We start from the raw sequence: 12,896 nt of genomic DNA, 5'->3' as shown, positions 1-12,896 counted from the left end.
TTCACAATAATATTTTTTTAAGGTCGAATAAATGCATCCTTGGTGAGCATAAGAGGCTTCTTTCAAAAACATAAAACATTTTATGGACCCTAAACTTTTAAACATTAGTGTATTTATATAATGGAACATAATCTAGGTAAAACATATATAGCTTAATTTGTATTCAAAAGAGTAATACTACAGTATTTTATTCACCACTAAAATATAAATGTAACATATCTTTATGAAACTTTATTATATTCCTCAACATCCATTTCACAAAAAAATACAAACACAATCCAATGGTTGTACAGAATATTTTGCTCAATCACAATCAGCCGATTGCATAAAATACTAAATAAAGTGTTTATATTTTCTTCATCTATTTGCCACCAACTCACCACCACTCACATACATTTATACGTAACGTCAAGCAGCACTATTTACAAAGCTTTATTTACACACAAAGACTCAAAAAGAACATGATTACACAAAATTATTTCTTTTTAGAGAAGTCATAGATCTTATTTACTCTTTTTCAAGATTTTAATTCTTCAAATGCTATTTTACAGTCATCATATAATGGCATTTAGTTCCATTCCATTATCACCTAATATATTTAATTAATTTATAAACTCACACAAAAGTAGTCTACCTAAATGGTATGTACGAGGCTGCGGGAGATGGGAGCTGAAAATGTACCATTTCAAGACTCTGGAAAATTTAACATGAATAAAATTCCTGACTATCGGGAATAATAATAGTTTTTACAAAACAGTACACATAAAACATCAAATCATAAAATAAAATAGAAAACTTTCACTTATCAAAATAATGTTCTTTAAAAAGAGTAAGAAAAAAAAAATCACACCCTATCTAATAAAACCTATTTTTCTCTTTTAAATAGTTAAAGCTTTCAGATCAAACTAAGAACAAATATAACGCTCATTCATGTGTCCTGTACATAACACATGATCTTAAAAAAAAAAAAAAACACAAATACACAAAGATACTGCCAGATAACAAACATCATAAAGTGGTTTCTTTCTGCCTGTCACTGACTTACTGTACAAAACAAGCAAACAGCATTTGAGTGCTCACAATGCAATGCATCCATGCAAGTTACTTTTAATTTTGACCCTTGCAATGCACATTAATGTACGTAAACCATTAACATGAAGATTAGATTTTTTTTTACATGCATTTCTTGAACATGCAAAGAACATGGGATAAAGGCATGAAATTTCTGCCATGTTACCATTAATTAATTTCAACTTCAACAGTCTTTATATCAACAAAGTGGACAGAACATACCTAACTAACAAAAGAAACACACATCATTTATCTTTAAAAGTCTACTTTAGTTTAGATTTTGCCCACAATGCCATTTTTGTGACTGTGTTTGTGAGCAGGTTGGTTGTGTATCACTGATTCGTGTTCTGCTAATAAGAAGTAAGAAGAACTTTAAACAATGCCCTCTATGAACCCTGTGTCCAGATGTACAATGAGCATTCGTAAGAAAGACATCTCTTTGCGGGTGTTCTCAAATATGACACGGGGGTCGTCTGACTGGCACCGAAGGCAGTTAGGAGCCATTACCATAGCAAGGTTGTTCACATCCATTTTAGTTACTGCAACATTTGCAGGCTGAGCAAAAACCTGAGGAAGACATGGGACATGCATCAGAGCAGTGCAATAAGTCAAGTACATTTGCTGCATATTGTGTGTGTTTGTTGAGTGTTGTGAATACCTGTAGGAAGTGGATGAAGTAGCACAGCACCAGTCGGTTGAGCTCAGGCAGCGACTGCACCACCCTGATGGCTGCCGCAGGATCATCGTAGTTACTGACACACTGCTTGTAGAAGTTCATGGGAATGAGAGGCTCCTCCAGCTCACGGTACCACAGCTTCATCAGAGAGGCTGAGGAAAAACAGTGGTATAGATGTTTAACTACCCTTATGAAACAAACATATATTGCAATATATTGGAAAATATCATGTAATATATTAGGCATATATTCATATAAATATTTAAATTTTCCCAATATATTGCAATATATTAATATTATATTGCAATCATTTGTATATTTTGCAATATATTATATAATATATGTATCATCAATATATTATTAAATGTATTCAAATATATTCAATATTAGAAAATAAAAAGGGAAAATAATATATTACAATATATCACAATATATTTTAAGAAATATATTGGTTAATATATTTTTCTTTCGTTAGGTTACTTTTGGTGTGATAATGAAATGCCAGTACATTTTTTCTTTGACTATGTAATATTCTTATAAATGGATGAAAACAGTTACTCACCAGGAACATTGGGGTCTGACAGATTTTCAGGAATCCTCCATTGGTCCACCTGAAGCTTCAGTGCATTGACTTCATCAATGTCACCAGGAACCCTGCGGGAGACGACTGTTTTGTTACACTCAAGGACCACCAGAGGGAGACAGCACACCATAATAATGCATGCACAAGCGACTGAGCTAGAAAACACAGTATGCCTCAATGTCTTGCAGAGTTTGAAATGACATTTCACAGTCTTACTGTTTTTATTGTATTTTTTGATCAAATTAATACATAATCACTCTTTCAAAAGCATTACGAAAACTCCTACAAAGTTTTGAACAGTATAATTGAAACAGTTAACATGTTGATATTTGACCCTATGAGCTGCATAAGCCTAAAAGCAACAGTTCAATGTTTTGTCGAGTCACACTGCTTCTCGTTAGCAGGCTACAAAAAGCAATTGTCACTGGAAAAGCTAAACTGTTAGGAAACAACTGTTTGAATGTCACAATTACCAAAAAATTTACTTAAGTAGCTTCGCGACTTTAAATTAGGTACTTGTCAGCACACTCATATAGTAAAACATGGCCTGTTCTTTTATTCTGTCTAATTATCTGGAATGTGAGCAGGTCTTACCTGAATATGCCCTCAGTCTGTGCTCCACCCAGAGCTAGCACATACTGAGACAGCTGCACTTGCACCCACGGCAACTTCCTGTCTGGGAAGAGTTCACTCTGCCGCTCCATCACTTCCTCTAGAGAGCTGCCGAACAGTGAAGGGGTTATGATGGCACGCCGGCTGTGGTCCACTTCCTCCAAACTAGGCTTACGAAGACCCTAATGGGAAAACAGTAAAATTACCAATTATTTTTCTCTTTCTTAAAAGTGTGTTTCTCCAAACAGTGGATTTGATCAAAACTCACTTTTTTCCCTCCAGTGACTGCCACTTTCTGGAGCTTCCGGTAGCAGTACTTGGCATATGTGCTGACGGGAAGAGCTAGAGGCAAAAAGACATGAGTGATTACTACTATTCTTAGACACAGGGCCTGGATAGTCTAATCGCTGACAGATTTACATCTGATGCGTCAAAACCTGTGTTACAAGGTAAAGACTGTGACATCCGAGTCATTTTTCTTTGACTGGAACATGGCTAAATTGCTCCATTACAGTTGTGGAATAAACAATCATGGAATCACAGCAGAATGTGCGGAGTGAAGCAAAAGGAGTCAATTGTTTTAAAAATGAATGAAAAATGAAGATTCAGCTTTATCTGTAGTGTAGTGGAGGAAATCCAGCCAGCACATTCTGTTAGTACTGACTCAACATGTGAACTAGAGGAGACTAAATAAACAGACAGAGGGCTTTTCTACTAGGCTGCGTTTCATCAGTGTGCTGTGACCGTCTTGTCCTTCTGTTATGTAAGAGACAAGGACATAGGACTATAAAATTAGACATTGCAGAAAATGTTCCACTAGTTGGAATAAATTATATTCCCAGAAATAATTTAACGTCAGATTGTAAAACAAACTCCAGGCTTGTAGAATCACTGGGATTTATTGTACATCCAGCAATGCTGAATTTACAGCAGCCTATGTTCAGCATTTTAGAGAAACCACAGCCGCTCTCTACAGGATTCCTCTGGTTTCAGGAGAGCCTCATAACTCCAAAGTAAAATCCATAGGGGGCATTTCTAATACAGGCTTTGAGAATCCTAACTAAAGGAACCAGATGGGAAAAAATCTGTGCGGCGATAAAAAGCATCTTTTCTGGAATGTGCCCCAAACTCGACACCTCTTCAGATTTATGGCAAACAGATGATGATAGGCATCCATGTTGATACAACCTCTTGTTAATTTCCATGCACCAGACTGCAATTATGTCTAATAAGAGGTATCGCATCATACAATTCCGCTTGTTCTCTTTTTTCCCTGGATTCCAGAACCTAAACAGTTCATTTACAGGGTAAACATACAGATTCTGCCTCATTCATATGCAGACTTAATTCTTATAATTTACATGACTGAATAAGCGCTGGTGGTCCAGCTTTGAAACAACAGCTTGCCCTCATTTGAAATGAAAGGCAACAATAAAGCGAAGGAAAGCCAGAGGAAACAACAATCTTTTCAGAGGCCACAAATGAGACCACACAGATCTTTGTGGTGACTCCCTATGTCAGAGAGATGAGTAAATTCCAGTTTTACAATGGCCTTCATCAGGGCTTCCAACTTAACATCCCAATAAATCCCTCAGCTGGGCCGGCTCTACACTCAGACCAAACCTAACCTCAGGAATCCCCCATGGTGACTCACACCCAGCTGCAACACTATCTGTGAAGTCGACCTACTCATCTGGACATCTGCCCATCAGATCCAGCTAAATGACTCAAAAACATTGCAGGCCAGGGCTGACATATGAGCCATATCCTGCTCCTTCAAGTGGCCAGTGGCTGGTGCTGGTCTAATGGGCTTGTGATTACAGTAGAGACGGCTCATGAGTAGGTCTGCATCAGCGGCTGTGAGTCACTGTTATGCCATGGCTGCAGTGAGACCCAGTGTAAGGGATCCTTACTGTGGTCAATTCCACGGCTTCATTTAGTCAAAAATCTGATGAAATCATCAAGACCACTCATTGTGGTAGCAGCCACAAGGTCAAAGTAACATCATATGAAGAATAAAAGCACTTTCTTTTACTGATAAGCACACGTGATGTGTCCTGCCCTAAAGGGCTAATTAACATAGTTTTATTGACACGGCAAATAACTGATTCCACTAATGCAGCTACAAATGAAAAGTACTCAATATATCTCTACAGAGGCCTGCATACCAACATCTGATCTCATCCAAAGTGTCTAAGGAATCATCCATAGTTAAAGATGAACTACCTTCTGTTTCCTCCTCTGAGTTCTGTTTCCTCTTCTTCCTTGACTTAGAGTTCTTCTTCTTAATATCCTGCTGGTCCAAAATGTACTGGGTTACTGCAATGGAAACACAGAAAACAAAACAACCCATCAAATAACCCATACATTTAGTGCTGTCATAATAAAAATAAAAATAAATAAAAACAATTAATTATATGTATAGAACACAATTGTTATGAAATGTTTACATTTTAATATATTTTAAATTAAATTAAATTAAATTAAATTAAATTAAATTAAATTAAATTAAATTAAATTAAATTAAATTAAATTAAATTTAACATTAAAAATTAAATTTAAGCATTTAGCAGCACTTTTACCCAAAGCAACTTACAGTGCATTCAGGCTATCAATGTTTACCTATCATGTGTTCACGTAATACAACAATGCTCTACCAAATGAGCTACAGGAACACTAAAATATTATATTTTAAAATATAATTTATTGCTATTAATTTTCTGAATAATTTCTCCAGTCTTTTGTGTGACATGATCCTTTAGAAATCATTCTGATGCTGATTTATTGTTAAAAAAAAATTCATTATAAGTGTCTTTACTGCTACGTTTGATAAATGTAATATATATAATCATTATTAAATCATTATCTCTACATGAGCTATAATAAAGATAATTCCAAGACATTATTGTGGAAAACAACTAAAGAAATGCAAAAAGTATTTTTAAATCATCAATTTATTTTTATATATCATTGAACAAAAGCCTATTATTAGACCACAGCAATCCATTTTGTAATTGTGTTGGTCTGTTTGTAATTGATCTGTCTTGAGGCTGGCCCCGCAGGTCCTGTGTTCTTTGAATTGTTAAGGCGAGACATGTTTTAAAAATGTTTCGAGGACTTCAGTTTGCATCCTGTGTAAACAGCTTTTTGTTGATTAAGCAAAACACAGCCTAGTGTACGTGTTTTTAAATAATTAACTGACAAACTCACTTTTCTTGTCACTGGCTGGCTCCATGTGTCGCTGAATGTAGCCTTCCAGATAGCAGCAGAACTTGGGTGAAGGAGCAAAAAAGGCAAGGCACACAGCCATGAGCTCCCAGCCTGCTGCCAGGCTGCGTGGGCTGGTGTTGCCTGTGGTCTGCCTCACGAGCTGGACGTAGAGCTCGTCCCTCAGTCCCTGCATGCCCCAGCACTTAGTGACAACGAGGAGTGCTGCATGGCGCCGGTCCAGCCGTGAGGGTCTGTCTCCCATGTACGCCTGGACGAGCTTAAAAACCTCGCAGGCTTCTTTGCGCACAGTACGGTCGTTGGTCATCAGCATGGGCTTCTTGATGGAGCCTCGGTTCCAGGACAACATGTTGGCGATGGAAACTCGGCGGCGGAACAGGCCCTGGGTGTGCATGTTCAGGTGCTTGCTGGCCCAATCAGCCATGTTGGCATCTGGGGGTGGGGGTTGACGGAGGGTGGCGTAGGAAATCTGGTAAGCCCTACCACCACTTGCCTGCAAATTGGTATCGCTGGCTACATGGCGATGAGGGCCGAGTGAGCCTGTTCTGCCATCTACCATACCTTTCTTTCTACAATCCAACTGAACCGTTGGTTCCAGAGCTCCCGCCTATAGAAGAGAAGAAACAGGGTGTTCATAAAACTAAAAGCTATTTTTACACCGCAGCTTTGTTCATCTGCTTTTCACAGAACTTAACTGATTTTGTCTTTCAGTTCTTCTCTGCAATAACTGCAGGATCGGCATTTAAACTCATAAATGAACACAAAAGCACAATAAACTCCATCAAACCCACTAAATAAAGAATTCCCATCCACAATAGATGAAGTTATGACCAATCACTGATATAAAAATTCCTACAGTACATTTCTCCTTCTTTGTCTCTAAAAATAATGCAAATCCAGCAATGGCCTCATTTTGATCCCTAGAGGAATTTTGTCCTTTAAGGAGGTCCCTTATGCATGCATTGCCTCTCTCGCTGTACTCTTAGTTGTATTCCTGTTACAAAAACCAGGCACAACATGTGTGCCAACTTCACTTTTATAACTTTATATAACATTTTGAGGACACTGTGGGTAAAAATGACACAATTCATAGGTTTCATATGGTCTTTATTAAACTCACTGAATAGTGTTATTTTAGCATTATTTATATACAATTTGTTTCAGTAATTTTGTGACATGCTTTTTTCATATTTAATAGATGTTCTTTTTTAATATATGCATTTAGCTTTCCAACTATTCAATTTTAGTGAAGTTCTTAAATTTTCACTTATTTTAATAAAAATAGTTGCAAAGGCAACATTTCTAAATGTTTTAATTATGTAAAGCTAGCAATTATATTTTATTTTATTTCGGCTCAATTTAAATGAACAAAAATATATTGTATATTACATTAAGTACATATATTCACCTTCATCTGCTAATAATTTGGGGAATTAGCACATTGAAATGCCAGTGTGGTGAAATGGATTATACACCAGGGAATGAGGTGACCTATGATGTCATCAGCTTATGGAACAATCCCCAGCAGGTACCACCCCCTATCGGCTTCACAGTTGACACACAATTGGTCTGTAAAGTGACCACGCCTGTCCTGGACCCAACTGTCCCGTCTGTGTCAGCAATGCTACCATATGGGCCACAGTAGCCATCCTTCCTGCTCAACAGGCATCGTGTTTTGCAGCTCCGCTATGTTCTGGCATTTCACCCATTACCATGGCAGACCACTGCTGTATTCACATCAGAGGATGGTGGGAAGGGAAGAGACGGGCGCAATGAGAGTAGATATCATCATCTCTTTTTAAATAGGTCATGAAAACATTTGCAACGATCAGCACCTGTAAGTCTCAAAGCTTTAAAATTATCCCTTTAATGTTTCCAGAGCTGATTGGATCAAAACCCAAGTAGTCAATTCTTGAAGGCATTTGAGAAAGTACAGAACTCTTGGCGCCTAGCTGTTGAACAATGTAGATAGAATTCATAACTGAGGGAGGACAGATTACAGCTTTCCTATGGGTCAGAGCGGCAGTGACCGCTCTTTGAGTGATCACTGCCCTTAACTAGAATCATGTGCAGACGGGGAATTGCCTCTAACTTGCCTGACTGCAATGTTGAATACCCAAGAGAAAGATGTTGTTGCCTCATTACGCTTTATGATTTAGACTGAAATAACTACAAGACTGATATTTTACATCACTATTATGCTATAATGGGTGACATAATAATCTGTTTCTAATAAAGACCATGGGGAAAAATATCAGACAGGCATGAAAAACTTCAACCAAACCAAGCTCTCTCCCAACAGTCCCACATGGAGATTAAACAAATATGACGTCTGGGTTTTAATGATGCTGAAACGCAAGATCTGTGGAAAATACACTGTGGCAAAAGTTCATACACATATTTTATACAGGACTGCAAATCTCTCTAAAATAACAAGGTAAAAGTTACTCCCCTGGGGGACTTGTGCGCTCATGAGCTCATTGTACGTTAGTGATAGTTTACCAGAAGGTCGCCTTTAAAATTTCACAATAAGATTGAATATGTTTAAATTAGTTAAGGTATTTAATTTATAAATATACCATTGTTCATTATCAAGTCATGTTCTTTCCTAATTAAATGGATAGTTCACTCAAAATGCAACTTATGTTATAATTGAATCACCCTCAGGTCATTGCAAACCTGTGTGACTTTACTTCTTCTGAGGAACACAAAAGTAGATGTTTTTGTCCATATAGTGTCACTGTTGTTTTAGACCCCATTTTCTTGCATTGTTTAGACAAACAGTTCTTCCAAATATCTTTTTTTTGATTAAAAAAAATATTTTCAGTTTGGGTGGACTACCACTACAACCAAGATTAAAAAATGTGGTAAAATTATTGTTGATTCATGATACTCTACTAATGTTCATGACTTGAACCTCACTGTAAAATGTTAGCAAGCCATTTCTACCAAAATAATAAAAAATAAATGTATGTAGTACCTGTGAAGGGGGTCCGGCAATCTCAGGTGAGGACAAAGTTAAACTCTTTTCAAGTGTGTCCACCTTTTCATAAGTCCTCTTCTGTCGTCCCGGAATCTCCAGAGGTATGAAGGCCATACTGTGATGGTTACTTGTTATGCTTAGTGACCTGCTACAAGATGCAATGTCCTCTCTGGAGGAGCACTGTCCCACACTGTGTGTGCGTTGGGAGAAAGAACTCCCCGGCATCTCAGAGTCCAGACTAGCTTTGGTCTCCCTCATGGTATTTGAGCGACTAACAACCTCCCTCATCTCTTCTATCAGACGCTCGTTCAGGGCTGTGAGTTCCCCAGTGCTGCCCACAGACCCGGGTCGGCCCTGGGCCCCGGCACCTATCCTCCTCCTGCTTTTCCTCCGCAGACTGGGAGATGGGCCAGTTGAATAACCTGAGTCTTGGTAGCTAATGGGGGGAGGTGGTGGTGTTGAATAGTCCTGAGATCCATGGCTGCCCTGCCGGCTGTGGTGAACTTCCATGTTTCTGAGAACACTTGCTTCTAGGATCCTCCATGACTGCATCTTCTCCAGGCTGGCGGGCTCCTTCTGAAGCCCCCTTGTTGGGAGAAGCAGAGATTCAGGAGCTGAGGTCGGAGAGGGGCTGGAAGAGGGGACTGGTGAGGTGGAAAGAAGCTCTTGTTTGGGGTCTACATTCACCATGTGCTTGATACAATCCAAGCCTGCTGGACTATAGTCTGATGGGTTTCTCTTGTGTCTGGAGCTGGTGTGAGATTGACCCGGGTGCTGGAGAAGTTTGACCTTCTGGAGACTGTGTCTAGAAGGGCCGTTATGTAGGTGAGCACCTTCAACCTCCATATCTACTGGAGGTTCGTCGTAAATGGGGTAATCAAATGATGGATCATCGTAGAGGCAAGCGGTTGCTCCATACTGAGGAGATACTGGCCTAGATGAACTAGTCTGAGGCTGGAGAGATGCTGTCGAGTCCCCAGAGGTCACCAGGCAGAAGCTGCCATTGCTCACCTTCCTCAAGTGGTGGGCCTGCCTCGTGTCTGATGCTTTTTTCCCTCCTGGTGTGGTTTTGTAAGCCTGTGGTGACAGCATGTAGCCTGAAACAGATTTGACACTGCCAGTATCCAGTGTGCAGGCACTATGGTCACTGGTTTTACTCTGAGGAAGATGAAGGGAAGCAGCTCCGCTGTTTCCTCTTGTCTGGCTTCTGCCAATGCTGCTGACCTTTACCAACATAGCAGCTTTGGATCCAGGAGAAGGCTGCCACCTCTGAGATGATTCTCTTTGCTCTTCCCTGTTGTAAAAAGTAAAAGAAATGCATTTTAGTTTGTCAATATAAACAAAGGCAAAAATATAGAAAGAATTGGTAAAACCCAAGAAAATGAGGCAAAGCCAACACAAATATACAGAAGCAGTAGCAAAAAATAAGAAAATCTATGATGCCAAAACCAATCAACTTTATGACTCCTTTAATGAGTCCAAATCTGCAATCTTCATCATCGCCTTTATTATCCAGACAGCTGAAGCCAAGTTCTCAGCAATTTAGGGAAACTAAGGGTCTGTTAAAAGTATAAATGTCTATTCAAACGCCCATAATGCCATTGTCAGGAAAACAAAACCATGATTGGTCAACTGAAATAGATTTTAAAGCCCAACAATGTTTGAGTTTAAAACAGTTTTGTGGTGAAAATGAATGTGGTTCCTTTAATTGTTCTTGTTCAAGAGTTTGCGTACATTTATTGTCACTACACTGATCTGCTGTTGCTTGTGATCCCAACAATGTCCACAGTTTTAGCAGTCCTGGACAGTGATTCATACTAAAGCAAAGCTCTATTACCTGCACAACATTTCCTGACAAATGCTCCACATTGGTCAATTTACTCATTAACCTCCAAAATTAAACAATATACATTTTTAGATTAATTTCCTGCCAAATATTAGAAAATACATAGTGAAAACCTGCTTATAGGCGACCTCCTCTGGGTATTTCTAATGAGTCACTTCTCAAATCAACTTCCTCCTACACCTTTACACTCCATAAACACAGACACACACACACACAAAAACAGATCTACCCTATCAAACTCAGAAAGACAATAGAAGTGGTAAGAGGGCTGATCAGCATGGAAGCAAACACTTTTACAACCACTGTCGTGACTGTGGTAATCAATTGTTGCATTTTGAAAAAAAGGAATATTGCTGTGAGGGAAGCACTTCCCCTTTCTTCCATCCGCTGAGGCAATTTCTTCCATTAGAATTGTTCTCTTTTCTTCTCACACCATTTCTCACACATCTGAAGGTAAACAACTGTTTGAAATGACAGGCAGGTACAGCATATATGAAGACTGGGAGTCAGCCATCTGGCAGAGCCCCAAGGCCATTGTAAAGACTGTGTGACATGACAACACGACAATCAACAATGTTCAAAGTCTGTCACACTGATAGAAAGACTTGACACTTCATTCACACAGAGTGTGAGTGTTAAGATGGCGTTGGTTTTCTCAAGGTGGTGACGGTGGGGACATTGATGTAGGAATGTTACCCAAAGAAAAGACTGTAAACATGTAGCTGCTCTCTTTCCAATGAAATTAAGCCCTTTGCCTTTTGGCATGGCATAATGACATAACATCTTCACAAGATCAGTTTAACAAGCAAGAGTGATAGCTATGATTTTAAGTTGCTTAAATGTTGGTAATGCAACACAAAGAACGATCAGTAATGTAGATTCGGGTCTCCAGGATGTGACACTGAACATCCAGAAGAGATGTTTATGTAAGGCCCACAGATTCAATGTGCTGTTGTTTTACGAGTGTGGCCGATGTGAGCAAGCAGGCAGCTCAATTTCCTGTCATGAGGAATGACTGTTAAAAGAGTTCAAAAGACAAACTACACAGCACAAAAAGAAATACTAATTCAGATATACATTTAGCACCAACTTTACTGCTGCACTTTTGAAAAGTTCCTCAGAAAAGCGAACAACCATTTAACGTACACTACTCTTTAAGCGTTTGGGATAGGAACGATTTTGTGTCCTAGGCTGACCAAAAACACAGTCTAAAAATCAGTAATATTGTGAAAAATATTGTGATTTAAAATAACTATTTTGTATTGTTATATATATTAAAATGTATTGATGTGATGGCAAAGCTGAATTTTCAGCAACCATTACTCCAGTCTGCATTGTTGCATGATCCTTCAGAAATCATTTTAATATGCTGATTTTTAGCTCAAGAAATTTAATCCATTCTTATTTTTATAGCTCTTTTCATGATACATATTTCAAAGCATCTTTTCAAGCAGAAGACACATTTCTTTTTATCATAATCATCAATGATGTTGTGCTTCTCATAATTATTTTGGAAATCATAATACATTTGTTACTATTTCCTGATGAACAGTTAAAAAAACAAACAGCATTTATCAGTAAAATAAATATTTTTTATATACTTTGTACATTCACTTTACCATCACTTGACCATAATTACAGTACATAATTTAGCTTACAGAGACAAGTGCGGAGACATCAGGAAAACTCAATACTGGTTTAAACAACTAAACAACAGTAAGTTTATACATCGCCTTGAAGCCTTTGGGTGAAACTAGCACATATAGATACAAACCTCCGACATTAAACTGACATACAGCACATGCACAGGTGAGTCAAAAGTCAAAAGTCAAAAGTGAGTCTATCAATACAGTTGACAGAGAGCCCCGAGAAAAATTCTGATACTTACCCACAATGA

The 12,896-nt window shown here is 38.4% G+C and overlaps 1 protein-coding gene across 1 annotated transcript; it reads right to left on the bottom strand.

Moving 5' to 3' along the window:
* Positions 1-208: 208 nt before the first annotated feature.
* On the bottom strand, positions 209-10,447 carry LOC113095886 (rho GTPase-activating protein 39-like; the record flags this gene model as incomplete). Its single annotated transcript, XM_026261201.1, has 8 exons — positions 209-1,638; positions 1,730-1,899; positions 2,310-2,401; positions 2,925-3,124; positions 3,211-3,284; positions 5,169-5,261; positions 6,153-6,777; positions 9,151-10,447. Coding segments are annotated over 8 exons (2,746 nt in total), but the record flags the coding sequence as incomplete, so codon positions are not given.
* Between the last annotated feature and the right edge of the window lie 2,449 nt (positions 10,448-12,896).

The sequence above is a fragment of the Carassius auratus genome, unplaced genomic scaffold (assembly GCF_003368295.1).
Source record: "Carassius auratus strain Wakin unplaced genomic scaffold, ASM336829v1 scaf_tig00215808, whole genome shotgun sequence".
NCBI classification, from domain to species: domain Eukaryota; kingdom Metazoa; phylum Chordata; class Actinopteri; order Cypriniformes; family Cyprinidae; genus Carassius; species Carassius auratus.
Note: the sequence above shows the minus strand (reverse complement) of the source record. Positions and strands in the feature narration are given on the sequence as shown.